The 23,990-nt window shown below is 33.1% G+C and overlaps 2 protein-coding genes across 4 annotated transcripts in view; one reads left to right on the forward strand and one right to left on the reverse strand.

Moving 5' to 3' along the window:
- On the reverse strand, positions 1–15,399 carry LOC133177919 (acid phosphatase type 7-like). The gene is made up of 13 exons (XM_061312766.1): positions 15,367–15,399; positions 15,074–15,278; positions 13,675–13,869; positions 13,269–13,451; positions 11,360–11,385; positions 11,122–11,219; positions 10,067–10,135; positions 6,469–6,583; positions 4,625–4,738; positions 2,122–2,250; positions 1,724–1,795; positions 1,262–1,399; positions 1–1,091 (listed from the first exon to the last, which is right to left on the reverse strand). Exons 1-13 carry the CDS (start codon positions 15,397–15,399, stop codon positions 1,032–1,034), a joined length of 1,437 nt encoding a protein of 478 aa, XP_061168750.1. The 3' UTR covers positions 1–1,031.
- LOC133200318 (mitochondrial ribonuclease P catalytic subunit-like) overlaps positions 15,299–23,990 on the forward strand; it is an 8,752-nt gene continuing 60 nt past the window's right edge. Inside the window, exons 1-9 of one of the 3 annotated variants that reach the window (XM_061336140.1) lie at positions 15,299–15,386; positions 16,298–16,418; positions 17,030–17,095; positions 18,784–19,703; positions 20,087–20,131; positions 21,399–21,651; positions 21,886–22,007; positions 22,462–22,678; positions 23,874–23,990. The exon at positions 23,874–23,990 is cut by the window's right edge and continues 60 nt beyond it. In XM_061336140.1, coding sequence (XP_061192124.1) covers positions 18,808–19,703; positions 20,087–20,131; positions 21,399–21,651; positions 21,886–22,007; positions 22,462–22,678; positions 23,874–23,990 — 1,650 coding nt within the window. In that variant the 5' untranslated portion in view covers positions 15,299–15,386; positions 16,298–16,418; positions 17,030–17,095; positions 18,784–18,807. Of the gene's footprint in view, positions 15,387–16,297; positions 16,419–17,023; positions 17,096–18,783; positions 19,704–20,086; positions 20,132–21,398; positions 21,652–21,885; positions 22,008–22,461; positions 22,679–23,873 lie in introns of all 3 variants that reach the window. The other 2 variants (XM_061336146.1, XM_061336151.1) reach the window with 2 other exon arrangements.

Genomic DNA, 23,990 nt, shown 5'->3' on the forward strand with positions numbered 1-23,990 from the left:
TACTGTAATACTGTATCATTCATCATTCCCTGTCTATTTTCAAAAATTTCATACAAATCAACAAAACTGTACAAAAGCTTCAATTTAAGTTACATGCTTAGCAGAAAATCATTGACAAAAAACATTATGAAATAATTAACACTGCAGGATCAATATGGAAGAAAACTCTTGCATAAATTTAGGGTGTCTTAAGTATAAACAAGTTGGACTTAAGTAACAAACAAGTTGATGGACTTAAGTAACAAACAAGTTGATGGAGATACAGTGATCTGCTGGATTTACAATTCCTTATCTATTGTACATTTAACTTGGCCTTTAATTGTATATATGAGAATTGTAAATCCAGGAAATAACATTCTCCATTTCTGAATGAACAAATACCTCCTATAATTGGGGTGATTTTTTTTCTGGATTAACAAAGCAGACATGAATAATACAAATGTACTAAGCAGGATATATTTCAGAGCAAATATAATATGAGAGGAAAATATCAATGTGTTTACCCAAGAGAGGGGTCAGTATAAGGGGTCAGACAGACATTTCTACAGGAAGTGACACGTATCTATCTCTGCCAAAAGTGCTTTTTCCATGATTGTAATTTTTTCTCATAGGTAACATCCCCACTTATAAATCTGAAACATAAATCATGACATTTAATTTCATTACAGGATCTGACATTTTACTGAAAGACTGTCTAGAAATGTGACCATTGATCTATATCAACCCCGATCTATGACACCTATCGTTTATGACTTTCTTATCAAAATCTACACATCAGAAATTGTAAATGAGACATATATGATATACATATTAAACACACTGCAGTGGAATGTGTGAAATCTCCAGACTTGCAATGAAAAGTTCAAAAAGTACAAAATAACTAACATTGCAAATATTTCATAAGAAGTGATATCTATATGGCAACAAATGCCCTTATCACAGCCATAATCTCCTTTGAATCTCTAAAATCTATCTGAATAACAATGTGAATGTTTCATCTGTTTGCTTGACTGTGTTAAATGGGTAAAGGTTTATACGTATGGTCCATGTTTATCTTTGATCAGCATAAAACTATCTATAATTTTTCCATCCTGAAAATAAAACAACAACATATTTAAGAAGAAATACTAGAAACCAAGTAAATAAAAATATATATCAATATATACATATACATACATGTATAAATATATATATAGAGAGAGAGAGAGAGAGAGAGAGGGAGAGTCCAGTTCATCAGTATCTTTAAAAAAGATAAACTGACCTTATCATCTGACACCTGTTCCACATACAAATGAGTAGCATTGTACACATTCATACGAGTGTAGCCATAATCTGTACTCCTAAAGGCAGACCACTCGGCTGTATTGTTTCGGAAAGGATCATGCTTCTCACTGCATCCCTGTTTGCAGAACCATTAAAATTCATTTAAATATTAGTTTCAGCATACTGTATACAGGGTTATTTTCGCCCCATTTTTTTTTTTTTTTTTTTTTTTTTGGCCATTTGCCCCAAGTTAATTTCCCCCTTTCCCACATGAATTATTTCACCTCCTTTAAATTCTCGCAGACACAGAAGTGTTAAAAGAGAGATAACTTTGTTTTTGAATAAATCTTGTTTTGAATTTGCCCACTGATGACAAGAACTTAAGGAGCGAAAATTTCCCTGTATACGGTATTTGTCAGATAAGAAATTCAAGATCTGTAACGGCTGTTGGAATACTTACCGCAGATCCTGTAATGACATGCACCGGTGCCTTTGGGTTTGTGTATGGTGCTGCTAAACTTCCATTGTAAACCTTCAAACAAAATACTTACACACTTAGCAAGTGTAATCTTTAACTACACAATTTGTAAATTCTATTGCACACTTTAAACAAAATTCTGTTAAACTAAGTAAAAATACTTGTAAACTGCTCATATATCCCTTCTGAATGTTTATAATCTCATTTTGAAGCAAATATATTAAATCTATGTTGCAGCAATAAATTATTAGTTTCATCACCTGCCTATGCTAAGTTTAATGAAATGGGTCACTTGATCTTCAAAAAAACATGTCGCAAAGCAAAATGTAAATAATTTAAACATTTACATTACATGGAGTCTATTGATCTGTTCTACTCACTTTTCTGTTGTATACCGGCCAGAGGCGTTCATAAGAGTGTTCATGCGCCCAGAACATGATGTCCACCCCGTACTTGTACATGACTTTCTCCATACCAAGGACATGAATGAAAGGAATCCCTATACGCACCTACATGTACAATGCATGATACCATAAATATTTTTTTCATCATCAAAGCCTTCTAAATTGGCAAAATAAGAAAGTTTGCTTCAAAATGAACTTAAAGATATTCCTACAAGATGAAATCAGTGGATTTTATTTGTTTGGGTTTTTTTTTGCATGCTGTTTTTGTTTGTTTGTTTGTTTTTTAATTTTTTTTTTGGACAAATTGCAACATCTACCAGTTTTTTTACTCTGTTTAATAAGGATTAAAACCAGACTACATTGAAAGCCCATTTATGATTCATAGCAAATGCAATAATGGGGGTCACTACAATTTTAAACTGGACATAACCCTAGTCAGTACTGTTACAGCAGTTTGCACATGTCTACATTGTCAGCTTACTAGTGAATTGTGGTAAATACAGTTAGTGTGGTACCAAAAGTTTACATGTGAGCCTACCAGATATCTATGGTGAATGCAGTTCTAGTGGTCAAACAAGTTTACACTGTTGGCCTCAGAGCTCCAGATAAGGTGCGTATTTGCAGAAATACGCATTGAATTTTACAAAATATGCATTGAAAATTAAAACTGGGCATACAGTTACGCATTAGCAATCGTAAATAAGCATTACACTACGAAAATACTGCGTATGGCGGATTGAATAATACAAGTACGACTCAGCTAATGATATGAATTGACACTACCATCGGCTCATACATTCACCTCTTATATCACAGTGATAAGCACGAGAAATAGTGCGTTTAATTAAATTCATTATAATTAAATGCCTGTACTAATGTTTCTCTTTTAATGTAGATATTTACTAAGTATATCTAGAACTATTAGTTTAATTTGAAATAATCCTTGGAATGTCATGTTTTTTACGTTATGTCAAAAATCTTGACGTGAGCCCATCGCAGAGGTGTCTGAGAGAGAAACGAACGACAACTCTGCAAAGGAGATTGATGAATTGAGGTTAGCTCAGTGTTTATTTTTTTTTCGTAACGAAATAATGATTTAAAAGCTTTTCAATAACTAGGACTATTCTAAGTTATGGCGACGACGGATTTCAGTTCGGAAGAAAGAATTCAATGATTTTAATCAAAATTGATTTCTTATATAGAAAGACTATGCACTAGGCATAGTTACTTTGAAGCACACAAAAGCTTGTGTCGTCTATGTAAGACGATATTGTAACAAGCGTATAAGTAATAGAAAACAATGTTAGAAAACAATGGCTTATATTGGAGAAAAAAAGAGTCTTTGCCGGAGAAAAAAAGTTTATACTGCAATGTTATCAAAGAGTACACTATGTGTAAAAAAACAGTGAAGACCATATTAAAATCATATCGAAAAAAAAAAAAACGAGCTCTGTTTAAATTCAAGACCAATTAAATACACTGCTGTAGAGAGACATTAGGCATAATATGTATTTGAATTTAATGATTAAGAGTTCTCTTAGATTCTCTTGAGGTCTCTATTATTATGATGGCTTTTGACAATTTCTGATTTCTCTCGTTATTTTTTTTCTCGGTTTACTCTTGACTTGCTACGATATCATCTTAAATGGAGAAAAAATTTATGTGTCTATGGTTACTTTACCTACTGTATGATCTTCCATGTCAAAAAAAAAAGTTTCTCAGACATAGCAAAAATCTTGTTGGCATTTTTAAAATTTTATTTAAATTAATCCAGGAACTGTTTTTGTTTTATCTTTCCTCTTTTAAAATACCTTGATTTCGGTAACAATCTCAAAATTACAATGGATGTCAAAACATTAATAAATTAACAAAATACTCTTAAATCATTTTGCTGAATAATAAAATCTTCATTGATTTGAAAATCAGGGAGTAAATACACTTTGGGCAAAAAAATTATCTGGAGCTCTGGGCCTACATGTACATGTATCTACTGGTCAAACAAGTTTACATTGTTGGCCTACATGTATCAGTGATGTTACAGAGCATGGTTACCACTTCTCATTGTAAACCTACTTCATGATAAAGTTACAGTGCATGGTTTACCACTTCTCATTGTAAACCTACCAGTGATTCATGATAAAGTTACAGTGCATGGTTTACCACTTCTCATTGTGAACCTACCAGTGATTCATGATAAATAAAGTTACAGTGCATGGTTTACCACTTCTCATTGTGAACCTACCAGTGATTCATGATAAATAAAGTTACAGTGCATGGTTTACCACTTCTCATTGTGAACCTACCAGTGATTCATGATAAATAAAGTTACAATGCATGGTTACCACTTCTCATTGTGAACCTACCAGTGATTCATGGTAAATAAAGTTACAATGCATGGTTACCACTTCTCATTGTGAACCTACCAGTGATTCATGATAAAGTTACAGTGCATGGTTACCACTTCTCATGGTGAACCTACCAGTGATTCATGGTGGGTACAGTCATCATGGTCATTATTGGAGCAGTACATTGGCCTGTGTCCCATGGCCATGATCCAGGGCTGCTTGGCTCGGTTTTCAGGTTTGCTGGCTTCCTGTAATACAAAAGTACTTATCACAACATGTACATTTAAAGTATGTACTACTTATCAAAATGTAAGATTCAAGATGTATTGAATAGTAGGCCATATTCAATACAAGTAATTCCAAATTAATATAAATTCCCAAACGTCTAAAAGAGACAAATAGAAAGTGTAAGCCAATGACAAACTTTGTAAGTTTTTTAAAAAAGTTTATTAAACTACCGTGATCGTATAGATTTTTAAATGCTTGTTTCTGAAATTTCACCAGAATAGACCAATAAGCTGGTTGTAGCAAATGTTTTAAAGATCCGTCCCAAATATTTAAGAAGAGCATAGAATTAAAACTCCAAAAGTAATAAGTAAGGTGAGGTCCAAAAAATTAGAGTCCAAAAAAAATTCCAAAAGAGTCAAAGAATAGAGAGACATTTTTCGGCAAAACAGGGTATATTGTGCTCATAGAGTATTCATGGTCCCAGATATAAAAATACTTTTCATTGGCTCATTGCCATGCCACCTACGCTTTGTCCGTAGGTCTGTCCATTGACCTATGAACCCCAACATGGCACCACCCTCCAATCCAGGTATACCTACTTTAATAATATTTATGAACTCCGTCCCCATCTCTGCACCACAGGAGTTCTAGCCCTAAGCTCTTTTACTTATCTATTTCAAAGTTCCCATTTTATTACTCTTGGTCAAGAATCTTGACAGTAAATTTGCATTCCCATTCAAATTTTATTACTTAGTATCGATGGACTTGACTGGTCTATTCTGATCAATTCCATTACAAAATGATTTACAAAATAATAGTTCATTGTACCAACAAAAAAATCCAATTTGTTCTAACAAGATAATTATAGTTCATGAACATAAAGTCCCTTATCCAATTATAAAGTCACTGTATGTGGCACACTAATAATGTATATCCTTGTTTAATAACCTTTTATTTTATTTTACTGTAACTACTAAGTTCACTATTAATAACTAAAATGATTCGGATATGAATATAGTCCAAGTCTAAAATGTTCAAATAAAATGTCTGTTCTAAACCCTATAGGTTTACAAAAGACATTTAAAGTCATTAAGACTCCATCTATCGAACTTTTGATGGAAGGGGGGGGGGGGGGGGGTGTAAAGAAATCTAGAAAATAGAAAAACAGTAATCAAGCTCATAAGTCCATTGAAACAATACAAATCAGGAGCAGAGCAAACAAGGACCTCTAAAAGCATCAGAGGTGGGATCAGGTGCCATGGAGGAGTAAGCATCCCCTGTTGACCGTTCACACCCACCATGTGTTCCTTGTCATGATTGAGCAAATGGAAAAAAAACAGCAGACATTTTAGTGTGTAAATAATGGCCTAACAATATATTGAATAAATTCTGCTTCACATGAATATAAAAATAGGTCTATAATAAAGGAGCATAATTAGTACCCGGGAATTCCGACAGATTGTTGGAAAACTTACAGGATTATAAAACTCAACTAGCAGATAGAGGACATTCAAACAGTCAAAGAATAATCACCTGAGAAGATTTTATAAATGTACCTATGACTTAAAAACTTAAAGATTCCATGTCCTCACCTGGCTCCAGGGATGCATAGTTTCAAAAAAAGTTTAATCAAAGATTTATATCATTTATGGCCAAGTAGTTCTAGAGAAAAAGTTTTTAAAAAATGAGAAAAGTTAATGCACACTATAAGAGACTGGAACTGATTAGTAAGGTAAAACGCAGAACAAACCTGGAGATCCTTCTCTAGCCATTCATACATGTGGATAGGCTGCATGATTCCATAATTGATGAAGAAGAAATACTCGGTGCTAATGGAAATGACATGCATAGGTCCCATGTTAAAGCTACCAAAAAAAGTATACCAGGTATCACATTTTCAATAATTTCTCAAGCAAAATAACTTCTAAAGATGAAGAATTATAAACATCATTAAAAGGAGACATTCTATAAAGCATGGTTCATTCTGGATGACATTTATTTGAAAAAAAGTCACTTATCTGACTACATAATCCTATTATCCAGTATCCAAAAACAAAATATCTTGGCACTAGCACTTTTTAAAAAAAAAAAACAACTTATTTCTATGATACTTTAGGTCTGAAGCTGAAATGAATACTATAAATCACCATTCAATTATTCTAACCTACTATTTTATTTATAATAGTCTTATACATGTATACAAGTAGTGCTACAGTAAAGATTGCAATAGGTAGTTCTGTGTACCGGTATTACTGTGATAAATGTTCATACAAAATTTTCTTCAGGTATATAAATTATTTTTGATCAAATTTCTTACAGATCTAGGATATTAACAAGGTCAAAATACTATACAAAATTTCTACTGTACAACAGAAAAGTAAATTTTCATTTAACATTTTTTTCATTTTTATTCACAATTTTCCAGATAAAAAAAATTTACATCTTTTACTATAATATTCAGTTATATTCTATTTTTATTCTTAGACTATGATTTCTTAGTTTTTTTATCTACTTGTTTTCTATTTCTTTATTTATTAAAAAAGAAGAAGAATTAAGGCACCTTAGAGATAATGCTATCAAATGATGTCCAGATTTGAATTTTATATTAATTAATTCTCATTAGAAGTTTCAGATTGTTGTATTCATAAGTATAGATATACACTTTTTTCTAGTTTTATTACCAACAAGACATATTATGACTTCAGTCAAGTTTAAACTCTATTGATATGGTGGTTTGTGTTATTTTTCAACAAGAGGCCCATGGGCCTTGAATCGCTCTTCTGATAAACTGTACAACCTATCACTTCTATTTGAAGCCTCGAAGTATCCTGTATATTTAGATAAACCCTTGAAATTCCAATTCACACTCTGAGAACCCAAGATGATTCTAAGCCAATTAGTACCTGAGAGTTGGTCATGGTGACCTACTTATCACTTGTCATTCTCTGAAGACCCATCAACTAAGTTTGATGATTCTAAGCCAATTAATACCTAAAATATTTTTTAAAATTATAACCATAAAATTTTATAAGAAGGTCAAAGTGACCTACTTTTCAATTGTTTTACTCCAAGGACCCAAGATGCAAAAGTTTGATGATTCTAAGCCAATTAGTACCTGTAATATTTAATTAAAGCCATAAATTTTCAAAAGTAGGTCACCGTGACCTACTTTTCAGTTGCTGTACTCCGAGGACCAAAGATACATCGACTGACAAAGTTTGATGATTCTAGCCAATAAGTACCCAAAATATTTAATTACAGCCATAAATTTTCAAAAGTAGGTCACGGTGACCTACTTTTCAGTCGACCTACTCCGAGGACCAAAGATGCATCAACTGACAAATTTTGACGACTCTAAGTCAAATAATTCCTGAAAATATTAAATACAGCCATAAAATTTCAAAAGTAGGTCACGGTGACTTACTTTTCAGTTGTTGTACTCCGAGGACCCAAGACGCATCAACTGACAAAGTTTAAAGATTCTAAGCCAATTATTTGACTAAAGCCATAAATTTTCATAAGTAGGTCACTGTGACCTACTTTTCAGTTGTTATACTCCGAGGACCCATGACGCTTAAACTGACAAAGTTTTATGATTCTAAGCCAATTAGTACCCAAAATATTTTATTAAAGCCATAAATTTTCCGAAAGTATGTCATGGTGACCTACTTTTTAGTCGACCTACTCCGAAAACCCATGAGGCATCAACTGACAAAGTTTGATGATTCTAAGCCAATTAGTACCCGAAAATATTTAATTAGAGCCATAAATTTTCAAAAGTAGGTCACGGTGACCTACTTTTTAGTCGACCTACTCTGAAGACCCAAGAGGCATCAACTGACAAAGTTTGATGATTCTAAGCCAATTAGTACCCAAAATATTTAATTAACGCCATAAATTTTCAAAAGTAGGTCACGGTGACCTACTTTTTAGTCGACCTACTCTGAAGACCCAAGAGGCATCAACTGACAAAGTTTGATGATTCTAAGCCAATTAGTACCCAAAATATTTAATTAACGCCATAAATTTTCAAAAGTAGGTCACTGTGACCTACTTTTTAGTCGACCTACTCCGAAGACCCAAGATGCATCAACTGACAAAGTTTTAGGATTCTAAGCCAATTAGTACCTGAAATATTTAATTATAGTCATATAAATTGAAAAGTAGGTCACGGTGACCTACTTTTCAGTTGACATTTTTTGAGGACCCAAGATGCATCAACTTACAAAGTTTTATGATCATAGGACTTAAAATGTCCAAATTATGCCTCTAAAATGCTTTGAAATCGAATGCCTGCAAAGTTCAAAAAGTAGGTCACTGTGACCTACTTTTTAATAAATATGTTTTATGGCCCCAAGATGCATCATCTTACAAGATTTAATGATTCTAAGCCTCCCCGTATTCGAATTAATGACCTTAATTGTTTTAAAAAAGATTAGCCATAAAATTCAAAAAGTAGGTCAAGGTGACCTACTTTTTAGTTGACGTACTTTGAGGACCCAAGATGCATCAACTGACAAAGTTTGATGATCATAGGCCTTAAATTGTTCAAAATATGCCTCTTAATCATTTTGAAAAAGAATGGCCGCAAAATTTAAAAAGTAGGTCACCGTGACCTACTTTTGAGTCAACATGATATGAGGTCCTTAGATGCACCAACTGACAAGATTTGATGGTCCTAGTCCTTATAGTAAGCAAAATATCAACATTTTAATAAAATGTAATTTTTTGTCAACTTTGAAGTGACCTTGAGACCACGCCCTTTGCCCCAGGGTAAATCCCCGTGCAAATTTTAATCTACAACATATCCTCATCCTTTTGTGTAAGTTTGGTGATAATCTGCCCAGTGGTTCTCGAGAAGAAGATTTTTTAGCAACCAGTGCTTTTGTTTCTATTTTCCTAATTATCTCCCCTTGTTAAAGGGTCACAACCCCAGTTTTAGTATAAAAGGGAGCCCTTGGGCCAAGGATACCCTGTGACAAATTTGACAATAATTGGCCAAGGGGTTCTTGAGTTATGGCCCATATTCTAAAAAGTTTACGCACACCGCACACCGCACAAATGGCCATAGCATTAGCTCTTTGAGCCTTTGGCTCAGAAGAGCTAAAAATGTATTCAGATTTACCTGCATATCAATGATATCAGCACTGCAGACTGTTTCCCTTTAAATGAAATTTGTTATTCATTCCAGAAACCTTTTAAAATTACTTTTTATCTCTATTAGGTATTTTCTCTGCATAGGGTTGAATATATGCATTTCTAACAATGAAACAAACGAAATTTAATCCCCAACAAATATTTCTGCTTTTACAGTACTCTCTGAAATTAGTTTTCTCTAAATTATTCACCTGTAATACATTAGATTTCTCTGCTCATCTCCTGGCATAGTAAACCTGTTCTTGTAGTTTGAAAAGTTGCTGCAAGGAGAAAAGCAAAAATAACTAGAGATGTTTGTTCTAATATAATGTTTCTTCTTGAAATAAATCTAAAAGATCAAGGATATAAAGCTGCCATAAGGCCTAGATAAATAAATTGTGTGTTTCCAGTTCCCCAACCGACCCTAAAATATATGAGCTGACCCTGAAAAATTTTTCAGCCAATATCTTTCCAGAAGTAAACACTTCCATTTTCACTATTTGAAATCCTAATCTCGATCACTTCGGTGTTTGAGAAAATGCATATCCTAGTATACTAATTAAAATGCATATCCTAGTATACTAATTAAACAGAAATGCCATTATTAAGCACCCTTTTTGGAAAAAGAAATGAACTCTTTGTTTTTCTCATTTTGTTTATTGTCAAAGTTGAATTTTAACTTTATTAGTTAAAATTCAATGTTAAAATAAAATAAAAATGTTTCCTTCCTACCTACCCTATTTTTTCTTGGGTTGGAATAGGAATCACACTTTTTATTTATCTTGGCCTAACAGCACCTGCATTCATTATGAAACCTATATATACCAAACACATAAGCAACTACAAGCCCCCTCTAATTTGGTTTTTAATAAATTTACAAACAAAATGTGTGAGGTCACAAGCTCGAATTATGGTTTCCTAAACCCACCCCAACTTGTACATCCACACTGACCAGTCTGTGTTCTTAAACATAGAACTGTGATTTTTTTTTCCTCTCTAAATTTTGTAAGCATCATCTCCCTTTGCAATGCTCAACTATAGAAAGTGAATTAAACTCTTTTAAAAATTATACAGAATCTCTAACTTTAAATCAATATGCACAATATCAAATCATAATCTCAAATTAAACCAAAACACTTTTGGAAATCTAACTTGGAAATAACAATTTCAAATAGTACACTAAGCAAAATCCCGTAAAATTTATTATTATAAAGCCAAATGCTGTGTTTCAATTCTGTACTTCAAAGTATGATGAATGGATACTGACTATTTGTTTTCATGGTTTCCAGGGCAAGTCATATATGGAACAGATGCAGCTATTGGTTCAATCGCTCGTAGAAATACATCACCATTTTTGCCATTGTCCTGTTGAAATTAAAAGTACAACTGATTTCAACAAACTAGTAAAACACTTTGACTGATGTTAAGAATTTTATGTTTTTTGTAAAATAATTCTTTGTATATCGAAAATATTTTGAATTTGAATTAGTATTCAAATTACTTACAGAGTCCATATCATAAGCAAAATCACCTGTAAGAATAAAAGTTTGAAAATTAGTAAAATTAAAAAAGTTAAAATAATCAAACAAAATCAGTGCTTACTTTAAAATTTAACAGGTTGTCTGCACATGCATTACACTGCATATTCCTGTAACTTTGTCTGAATTATCTTTTAGTTATTATTCAGGGTTATGAAATACCCTCATTGGAACCTCATTAATCCGGACGCCAATAATCCGGACACTTCACCCTCTAGATAACATTAACAATGACGTCTATCAATCATAACAAGTCCATTTCATTAATCCGGATGCTTCATTAATCTGGATAATTAGCTTGGGAACAAAAGCATCTTGACTGTACTCTGTGGTCATAGCTACCCTAACTAGAACTGTCCCAATATAATGACTAATACATGTACTCGCCAAAGGTCAACTAAAGAAAGAGCATCATTTATCATACTTTAGAACAACTTTAAAAAGAACTTCGTCATCTTGTATATTATAATTCAACTTCACAAGGCCTGAATTTTGTTGAAATATGTCAACGCCCAAAGAACATTTAACTTCTGAGTCATGTTACCTTCACCATATCATTTATAAGCATATAGCTCAGAATAATGACAGATTTCTTGATCATGAGCAATCTTTGTTCCAAGTATGACATCCTGATGCAGCATTGTCTGCTGGAATTTACCATATTCAAGACCTTTAGAATTAGAAACTTGTGAACCCATGACTAAAGTCAGGTCTAATTTTTCTTCATTTCAAATTTGTGTGAAGCTATGTCATATGGAAACTGTTTGTTTGGGGATGATCATTCACATGTAAATAAGGCAAAAAAAAATTTATGCCAAAAAGATAATGGGGATATCAGCTACAAAGAGGAAACAAAACATCTCAGCTATGATATAAGATAACACAGAGAAAAACCCAAGATAAGTCTGCTGCAAAGATAAGGCACTACAGGAAAATCAATGCAGGGGCAATTTTTCACTGAAACAAAAAGAAAATTCAATAGGGACAATTAAATTAAATTAACAGGAAATAAAGTTGATACCGAAGTTGCAGTCAATGATCTGAGGAAGAAGGATGTTGGAAGAGAATTTTTATCTCATCAACAGATTTTCTTCCCCTTTTTTCCTAGACTATCTCAAAAAGGAAGGAAAAGAAGAGCTCAGATGACTAGGAAGCTGCATTATGGGAGGAAACTAAAGAAGTCTTCAAATCGTCAGTCAAACATATATTGCCATAGCTGGGGGGGGGGGGGGGTTGGAGGTTGGGGGTTGGGTTTCAGACCAGGTTTTTTATTCATGTTTTTAAGATTGAAGATTAGCAGACATATGATATCATTTTATTGTCAGCCTGTCTCTGTGTCTGAATTATCTCCTGAGATGTTTACTCCTCTTAGGCACCTGATCCCACCTCTGTAATTTCCAGGGGTCCTTGTTTTGTGTCCTGTTTACAGATTTGTATTGTTTGTGGCTTTTTTTGAAATTTATTACTGTTCCTTATCTTTATATAATTCATTTTCTGTTTGCCTGTAACATTTAAATTGGTCATAGCTTCGTTTGAACTTCAAAAGATAGAAAATATTGTCAAATTTTGACCTTGTAGGTCAAGGTCTATACAATTTTCATGTCACTGATAAGAATCAAAGGTCAAAGTTGCAGCTAAGTATATTGCACTTGCATCGTTGTAAGGGACATAGTCATTCACAATCACAACTTCTTCATTGTCAATAAATGTCATTCCTGTAATTTTTTTTAAAAATATATACAAAAGTTGTAATTACAGAAGTGTATTTATAATATTATAGTAAAAAAAGATCTGCTATTTAATTCTTAAATTCATTCCAACACTCCAACAGTAGCATTATGTCTTTAAATATATAAAAAAAAAATGACCATCTTACCAACATGGAAAATGGCATCATACATATCATTTTGAACATCTTTAAGGAGCCTCGGTAAAGACTGTGCATTTACACTTCCCATGTCTCCAAACAGAGCTACACGTACTCCTATATCAGAACCCATGGGAAGAGCTTTAAAGGTGAACACTTTACTGAAGGTTTTCCCATTTCCACATTGATACACTAAAAGAGAAACACAACAATTAATTGATAAAAAAAAAATTTTGACAATCAGAACACTAAGATGAAATGTGAAGATAAAACAATAAACAGAAATTGAGCTCAAAAATTCAATTAAATGTTGCAAACTGAGAGGAGAGCAAACACAGATCCCTGGAAACATCAGAGGTGGGTTCAAGTGTCATGGAAGGAGTAAATTTTTATGTATTGAGAGACTTGAACTCACTGTGCTTCTTGCCAGGCTGCAGATTTGTCAACAGGACTCTGTGTATGTACTGGGTGTGCTGCTCTGGGCCTCCATCCACAAACTTTGTTGTACTGCCTTTGACCTTTTGAGAGAGGGTCGCTACTCCATATAGACAGGTAGCATTCTGGGTAACATTCATTGTGCTCCATGTAACATACATCTGTGTTGAATCTCCTATTAGTTCAAATGAGGATGTCTTGTGTTTACAATACATGTATTTGTCAATATATATATCTATAATATATTTTTCTAAATTATAAAATGCATTTCTTGACCAAACAAATATGGTGAGTACCAAATTTCTTGATAAAGTCAAACTGACGATGAATACAGCAAAAATTTTGGCCAAAAAAGGATTACTTTCTATATTATCAATTTTGCATCAATAACTACAACCAGTTTCATTGTCTAGGAGATAAAGATCAAAGCTAAGTGGTAAGAAGCCTAAAATGTCTTACAAATCTGTAATCTGTACAAATTTTAAAACTTCATACATTCATAGATAAAAGGTTTTTGGGACGATTTCCTATTTTTTCATATTTCCTCTCCATTTTCTACCCTTGTAAAGTTTCCAAATTTTGTTGTGCCGGTGCACAACATGATAAACAACAAGTCTGACCAGTTTTATAGATGTTCCTTAATAATTAAAGTCATATATGGCGTATTTTTTTTTTTTTTTACAAATTCAGACTAACTAAAATTAAAAAGATCTTTCTATTTGTTTTATTACTTTAGATAAAGGTAGGACTTTCCTGTAGATCACCCAATTTAAATCAATCACGTTTCAAAGATATAAGAAATTTAAAACAATAACCGATTTATTTATACCGATTCCGCATCTAATTACGGACACGGTTTAAAATCAGTTTAACTATGGACACATGAGATTATTCAAGTCCAAATCAGTGAAAATTTTAATTTGATTGTAAATAACATATATCATGTTTATCTACATTCAAACTCGTATTTTTATTTTTTAGCTCAGATATGCCATATATAGTTTTAAGGTTAAATATTATTTATTTCTATTTTCAAAGATAGGTAAGGATAGGTAAAAGTAGCTACTTCAAGTAGCTTTAAATACCTAGGTAGCTATTAATAGCTACGTAGTTAGAAATGGTCTTTGGACTGGACCTGTTAAACTTTTTTAAGGCTTTTTTTTTTTTTTGCTACAGTCTTTATTAAAAAGATTTTTTTATATACAAAAAAATTAATTAGTATGAGCATTGTAGATTTGAATATTATACATTAATTGACAAAAACAGGTAAATTATGTATTGTCATAGCAAAGAATAATCATGATGTTAACAGTTGAGTTTACCTGTTTACTTTCATTTTTACAGCTGTAAGTGTTAATTAAAGTTCTATCGATACTTACGGCCATAGGAGAGATGTATCTGTTCTGGTATGGCATTATCTGAATAGGTAAGACCAAAAAGCAATAAAAGTACCAGGTACTGGAACATGTTTTGAACGTTCACACACAAAATTGATTGTGTGACTAATTTACGCAACTCAAGTTTGTCATGTGACTTATTTATTATCGGGATCGGGATGAAAATTGTTCGCAGGACCGAACCCAACTGAAAATAGATACCTCGTGTGTCAAAGTTACTGATCAGGGATATCGTGTTATATTCACAAAGAAACACGAATCGTGACTAAACGTACCATATGATATGCCAGTCTAGGTACGTATAACATTTAAAAAATGTTATTTAAATTAAATGAAAGTTCAGTTTTCCTGTACAGTATAAAACGTAGTAAATTCTTTGATGGCAACTTTTACTGATTTAAAAAAAAAATTACATAAACATGAATAACACTGTACATACAGTCAGGTAGACAGTAGTTAGATTAGCATACTCAGTCACTGCTTTTACTACAGTATTCAGAACTTTGTAGACAAATTGAAGGAATACATTTTTACAGAGACGTACAATTTCCACAGTGAGCACAAAATTTTGATTTCTTGCTTTATGCTTTTATGCAAATTTTGATTTCTTGATTTTTTAAAGTGTTCATGCTTACATAACATATTTACATGAAAGAAATTACCAGGTAATAGTGGCCTGTCACGTGATCAGGGACCTATATACTATATACAGTGATTTTTTTCTACCCAATGGGAAAGGGTCCAGTACCAGTTCAATTGAGAAAAATAGCATCGAAGTAGAAAAAAGAGAATTTTCCGTCATTTAAACAAATGAAATGTATTTTGCATTTATTCCAACCTCATTACCTAATACTCTGTGTTTCAAAGAATAAACAACATGTATTTATTGTTTTTCATATCAATGTCCCTTGTTTTCACATTTTCATGCTTTCAATTTCGCAAAATGTATGACAATACAATGTTTCATTTAAAAAGATATACGATGTCATTGTAGTTTGTTGCTTGGCAGTTGAATTGGGAAATTTTGGTCTCAAAATTGGGAAAAATTAACATTTTTTGGCATTGGGAATGGTACCGTTTATTGGTACCAGTTATATAAGGGAAAAAAACGCTGATATATATAGGTCCCTGACGTGATATAAATAAAATAAACAGTGACGAATCTCATAAACCTCTTAAATCCTGTAAACTATGAATTGTAAACAGGGCAAAAACGGAGATCCCTGGAAATACCAGAGGTGGGATCAGATGCCTAGGAGGAGTAAGTGTCTTCCCTGCCAATCAGTTACACCTGCCGTGAGCCTTCCTCATTGATCAGGTAAACAGAGTAATCTAAAGTCAAAATTAGAATATAAAAAATGGCTTAACAATTGATATGAAACATATCAGTCAAGATACACCTCAGTGGTAGGATGTGTTTGTAAAAATTCACAATAACGACGAAAGAATTTGAGAATTGCTAATATTCATTTAGAATGTTGAAAGCCCTGTAACATCAACTTCTTTGTTAGCATCTTGCCTACGATAAAAAAAATTGATCATACTCAGAATATGCCTTTGAGTACCAAATCAGTTTGTAGAAATAAATACAATATGCAGGTGATACATGTAGTTGAATATTATGTACATATAAAGTAATAAAGAAGCCTTCAATAGTCTAATTGCTATATTATATTATAATTGCTATACAAACACCCATTAAGTTCTTTGATTTGTTTATGCTAAAGTTTTGTTTGAATTTAAGAAGTTTTTGTAGTATTATGTGAATTTTTTCTCTCCTTTTTTTGTTCAATAAATTGTCGAAGTACCAATTAATAGATACATGGTACATGTGTATGTACCAGTAATGGGGCCTTCTGGTGAATATTGAATACCAGGTTAACTGGTCACTTGTTGACAACTTTAAATATATTTCTAAAATTTTTATTGTAGAAGAAGTACAGATCTAATATAGGGAATCATCATCTTACTCATGTCAGCAGTAAAACAAGGAGAAATTCAAAGGTGAGTACATGAAATATTGTTTTCTTTTTACTCCTTGGGAGGATCGTAAGTATGGAATAAATATATAATTAGAAAAATAATATTTATTCATGTATTTTAGGCTAAATCTCTCTTAGTTAATATGTGAAATTCATGAGAAATCAAGCCTTATGTTATTGTCTTTGTCTTTTATAAATTAAAGAAAAACAAAAAACAAAAGAAAAATAGAAAAAGGAAGGAAAGATGTAATTTTTTTGCCATACATATTTCAGTTGTGTCAAGTTTTAAAGTGTCCTGCTGCTTTCTTATAACAAACTTCCAAAACGATGCTCTAAATATATACTTGATTGCTCAAGACATGCACTATTAGGCCAAAATAAAATTATTTTTTGTTGGAATTGCCTCCCACCTCATTAAAATGACCCCTCCTGGAAAAATTTTATTGACCAAAAATAAGATTTTTTTTTTATTCAGTCAATTCTTGGCCTGTTACCACATGTGCCACCCAATCACTTAATAAGTGTAGGATCTAAGCAAAACTGGGTTCCTGGTTGATGTGGGATACCCTTTACAAAAAGGCAAAAAATTATGTGTTCATTCCTTATTGAGATTTTTATCATCAATTTTTAATTTAAATTTAATTTTGAAAAATAAAAAAATTTCCCTCCTTCCCTCCTGTGTCTGAAACCTCCCAGGCGACAATTCCAAACAAACAACTTTTTAAGGATGGCCTAAGAACTTTTTTTTTTGGATAAAATACTGTACCTAGATGTACTTTTTTTCTGCATGGGATTTTTAATTTACACTCTATGTATGCAGGCACAAATTTTCTGTTGAAATTTGTCTACTTAAAGTGCATTTAAGATATACAAAGGATCCAAGAAATTTGCATATGAATTTTCTGCCTGTGAATGGAACAGAAATTGTCATTCAATTGAAATATGACCTGGTGGAAATAAGTATATTTACAGTAATTCAAATGAATATCAACACGATCAATGAATTCAAAATATATTTTCACATATAATAGGCTTGATCTATGTGCAATAAGGTTTTGAAACTTCAATTTTGGCCTCCAGATAGTCCCCATGGGCTAAAAATAAGGACAAAATATAAGCTTGTTTGAATTTCTTCTATATTTTAATTGGAAACAAATACTTCTTTTTACATATGATTTATATGTATGCCATGAAATATACAGTATTTGGAATTTTTAGGGCTCCATCATATCCATATATAATCCTTATGAAAATATGTAATAGGAACTTTTAATACAATATGCAGGGAAAATTTTGCCACTGTTTTTCTATTTTTACCCAATTTGCCCCCCTGGGAAGAATTCCAAGAAGACAGCATTATCTATTTAACACTGCTGTTTTGGGGCAAATTTAAAACTTGGGCAAATTTTTTTTATGTGTTAAAGGGTGAAAATAACCCTGCATGTATACAGTACTTGTTATCTAATATTCTGTTTTAGTAAAGGGATGCTCAGATTGCAGATGTGCAAGAATATTATTGGATGATCCAAGTGACCTAGTTTACTTGTATGTAGAGGTCTAAAAGTTCCGCTATAGATGTTTCTCTGAAATCCATCTAAAAAGATAATTCTCCCTCCAAAAAATCATGCTTTGTCCCCTAAGAAATATGTCAACTATTTTCATGTACATGTGAAATAAATTATATTTTTTGTGTAATATTAAACTTTACAGGTGACTTTTATTCTGGGTGCTAAAATGATTGCCAGAAGGATGAATGTAGCAGCTAGCTTGTGCAGATTCGGATTTGGTGTCTGGACTCGCTGGGTCCCCAGAAACCATCCACAGGGTAGGATTCTGGGGGTAAGATGTCTGAATGAAATACGCCCACATGAAACTTTTCTTAAAAATGGATGGATGAAGCCACGATATGATGACAATGAAGAAGTGAGACCAGAAGAGTGTCAATGGGCAACAAACCCTGGACAGAAAGAGCTTGAAACACTCATTCAAATGTTTTCTGAACTAGAGGACAGGAAAAGAAATATGTCTGCTTTGATTCACTTTGATCACCTTGTCAACACCTGGGCTAAAAAGTCCAGACATCCAGAGTTTGCAGAAAAATGGATGAAATATCGTTTACAGAAGAAAATGAATAAAATGCTCAAAGTGTCCTTAATTCTGGGTTACATGAATTCTTTCACAGGCCTTAGTCCCAGCGAAGTGGATGAAAACCAAATATTACAGTGTTATAGAGAAATAAAAGACGACATAATATATGCCGACAGCTCTACATTTGCAATGGTGATTGAACCTTTGTGCATGACAAGTCAATACAAAGATTGCCTCGAGTTGGTGAGAAACTACAATAAAAGCATAGAAAATATCGCAGCTGTGACCCCAATAAATATAGCCAATCACCTCCACCATATTGTGAATGCCGCCTTTAGATACGGTGACAGAGATGTAAGTGAGGCTCTGATTGGACAATACAAAGATAACCTGACTGTTGGTGTGGTGGACAAACTGTGGGAAGGACTCCTTCACCAGTCAGACAAGCTGCCAGTCGACTATACGTTAAGACTCCTAGGTATAATACAGCACTACTATCCATCAACTAGCAGAGTGGAAGATCTTAAGCAGGCTTTTATAATGTGAGTTCATTTTATTAAATACTGTTTTACTTTCTTCTCAAAATTAAAATGGTGTAACCTGTATTATTTTGTTTTTGGAAATTTTTAGCCTACCCATTGCCAGTTAGTTCTTTGGAAGATTGATAAAACAGAATAAAAAAAAATATTGATTAAATGTAGACATTGAATTGTAACTTTAAAAAAACTTCTTCAATCTTTGGCATCTAAACTAGGAGTCAAGCTTCATGAATATGATGATGTACATCATGTACACGGAGTCCTCTTCAAATTATAAAAGATACATGAGACTAGAGTTCAAGGTGGGGCTGAGTTGGGGCTGGACTAAGAAACTCATAATACTCAGGTGACCATTATGCCCGTTGATTTCCTTTTTTTTTTCTTAGACAGGGAAAACAGCCAAAGATAACAGAGAGCTTTGTGACTAGAGAGTAAGTAACATAATATCAGTTTATTATACCTCTGTGTATTTTTTCTATATAAAAATATGATGGATAATCCTGCTATTTTTTTTTAACAGCCCCTAACATGAAATAGTTTTTGTGCTATTTGCCCATGGTGAAATAGTCGACAAACTATTCACTGGCAGCGTTCAATTTAATGGTTGCTATCTTGGGGACAATAATTTTGCCATTGTCCTCATAGCCAGTATATAGATGTATACAGAGACATATAATATGTCTCTGATGTATAATAAAAGTAGTGTGCTACCATATCATACTTATGACTTTCTTATAGATCTAAAACTCATTGAATAGTCTTTTTATAGTGCCTTGATTTAGAGTTGTGCAAGATTTGAGAGAAAGCTAGAAAAAATTAAGTGATATATGCATTAATTTTGCTTGCAATTCCCAAATTATGACAACCTTATTCTCAAAAATCTCAAGTTCATGTCATGAATGGTGCACATTTTCAAAGATGACAAATGTCTGCATGTGTCAAAGGTATCTATAATTAACATTTTGCAATAAATGGCCAACTGAGTCTTACTACTAGTTACTTATATCTTTATTCAAAAGCTGGAAAATTATAATGCTGTTGCCAGAAGAAGACAGCCAGTGGTAACTTGATATAGTTTACAATATCTGTAAAATTCTTTCAAAACACTACTTCTCCTATAGTTTTGTCTGACTTTGAACACATGTAGACTTTACAAAGATACATAATTCTGTGTATCAGTTTATTAATTTTGACAAACAGTGTTGCCACAGTTACTAAAAATAAAACATTTTGTGAAATTCTTTCAAATTGCTCCTTCTCCCACAGTTTTGGTTCCAATTTTCAGTAAAACTTAGTCACAGATAAACTGCACTTAGATACCAAAATCATGTTTATCAATTTTTTGATTTTAAATCTTTGGTGCCATGGTTATCAATATTGAACATTTCTGTGAAATTCTGCCAAAAGGCTACTCCTCCTACAGTTGTGGTCTGATTTCAATAATATTTGCCACACAATTAGACTAAACCAAGGATCATTATTCTGTTTATTGATGTTACCATAGTTTCAACTTCAAGAGTTACTTTTCTTCTTTGTTATAAGCACAAATCAGTAGAGCTACATTCTTTTCAGAGACTTCTGGGGTTTTTTTCCATTAATAAGCTCTCTGGGCTTTTTTTAAGACTGAATTTTTGTTTGTTATTAGTTTAGAAAACATTTTTGATAACCAATAATTTTCTATCATGGTGTCTTTTTCAGTCAAACATGTGTGAACTGTGGGGCTAAGATTGGACAATGTCATTTTAGTGAGAAAACTTTACAAAGGATTCAGGCCTCCATTTTCAAAACTCTGAACAAACATCACAGTGAAACTTTTCAGACTTTTTTGCAATTCCTCAAAAGGCATGGAAAATTTGATTATGTAGTAGATGGAATGTGGGTAATGCACAAATTCACCGGTGGCAATGCTTATACAGAAGCAGAACGGATGAAGTCTGGAGCACTCATGAAGGTACAGCTTGTATACAGGAATTTACCTCGGGTTGTATTCCATACATCAGGGTAAATCCCCCTTAGACCTGTGATCATATCTGGATAAGTAATAGTATGCCTTACTTAATTAACACCAAAACTAGGTACATAATTCTTTATTGGTGTTTCAAATGCTACTTTATTGCAAAGGAGTGGTTAAACTTTAAACTGTAGAGCAAGTTAAATCCAGCTGATTTTTTTTTTTATTTTGCAGGATTTTTTACTCAGAGAGCTCCCTGGTCAAAAGTTGGTCATCGGAAGGAATATTTTGTTTCAAATAGTTGGTGATATTTTGGAACATCCTAGTATAACAAGATTTCCAGTGAGGTATAGCAGGTATGCATGATTTTGAATCATGTTTGACAGTAAACCTTTTAAATTTAAGGCTCACCATGCTTACCAGTAAGAAAGAGCTATTGCCATGGGTTTTTAGCTCACTCCAGTCACTCTGGGACCTATTGCTATCTATTGTTGTCAGTCTTCTTTGAGTGGGTCTGTTCATTAACTTCTGAACTCAAAGATTACATTAATTTTGATGGTTTTGGCCCAAGGGAGGCAAAGACCATACACATGATTCACAATTTTTGTTCCCCTTTAATAATATACATTTATTGACTGAGTTCGAGGGCAACATGCGTTTTGTCAGACCCAAGAACCAAATTGTTTTTCTGAGGCTGTTTGGTTCAAGGAGTAGACAAAATGCAGTTTGCCTGAGAACACAGTCAATATATGTATTGTCATACCTTTTTAGCTCACCTGTGCTGAGAGCTGTTTTGTTTTTATAATGTAGGGATGAGAGGAAGAAGACAGCCAGTGGTATAGATGATTTATTTGTGCTGTATGCTGCATTACACAGTCAACCAGATTCCTACATTATCAGTGGGGATTTCATGAAGGATCATGGGAAGAAACTAGACCCTGAACTACACGGCTTCTACACTAGGTGGATGTCCTCCAGAACACTACATCCTAAATTATATTACTCACCCCAAACCATTCTAAAATGTGTAAGTCTGTGGTTCAGATAGTATTTTTTATTATATTAATTTAATATAATTTTGGATTGGGTAGCAGCTATACTGTCCTTTTAAGCCCTTTCCTGTGTTTCTAATATACATGTACAGCCTCATTTACTCACTGTACGCCTTTAAATTTCCGTAAAAGCAAAGTCACTATAAACGATACTATACATGTACATGCATTCCCTCACCATGAACACTTTAAACAAAGCTGTGACTATTTTTTTTTTATCCATAGCTTTGTTAAACATGTCTTATACCTTGGCTTTCAATGGCTTGATAATCGAGATGTTTTTCTGTTGACATTCAGACTGTTGACTTAAACTAACGATGAGGTTGAAATTCAAGAGTTACCTGCATTCAAAATTATATTTAGAAATATGTATTGTGGATTGAAGTTTGTTCAAATTATGGCCCTTGGGGTCTGGATGAGGCTTACCTGTAAATAGGGGGTCAAAGTTTTACAAAATACAAAGGAAAAAAATCTTTTTTGTTAAACACAGCATATTCAGCAAACCGATGTAGTCTGAATCAAATTATGGTGAAGGCATGCCCACGTAAGACTAAGGTGAGGCCACAATAGGGTGTTGTAAGTTTACATTGGAATATACAGCAAAAAATGTTTAGAACAATAGGGCTGGGGGGGGGGGGGGAGGGGGGTGACTTAAGTGAGCATTGTTGCCCAGGGGCCTCTTATTTTAATAAATACTGTAAATGTGGATATTTACATGTTAATTACATGAAACAGTACCAAATACATTACACTTCATGGTTATTTCCTCAATACCAGAATAACTGAATAAAACATATATGAACCTGTTGGACAATGGTACATGGCGGGATATTTTTAAAATTAAGTGAAATCTTTCTAATCGCATACTGTAAATTCCTTATTTAACGCGAGTACTTAATATCGCGAAATGGCCCAAGGGCGTCAAATCGCGGGAACAATAATTCGCAAATCGGTGATTTATCTAGAGATTTTACATACATTAAAGCACCATAAAATAAAAGCGAGTAATTTTATTTCGCGAGTGGTGCTCCTCGCGTAATTACGCGATAATTTATTCCTCACGTATATTTAGGAATCTACAGTATTTAGCGTGAATTATCCTCACATGTAAATATTGGCGCTAATGGTAGACAATAATTCGTATTTATTTATATAAATTTTGCATTGCAGCATAGGCATTTCACTCCAAAGCCTGTTACAAAGACTGAAAATGGCTGGCACATAGTCACTTCAAGTGTACCTGTTCAGATAAAAAGGCACACAGCCAACATCAGACCAACACTTTGG

This window comes from Saccostrea echinata, unplaced genomic scaffold (genome assembly GCF_033153115.1).
Source record: "Saccostrea echinata isolate AGI-Se365-2 ecotype Australia unplaced genomic scaffold, CSIRO_AGI_Sech_v1 ptg000002l, whole genome shotgun sequence".
Taxonomy (NCBI): Eukaryota; Metazoa; Mollusca; class Bivalvia; order Ostreida; family Ostreidae; genus Saccostrea; species Saccostrea echinata.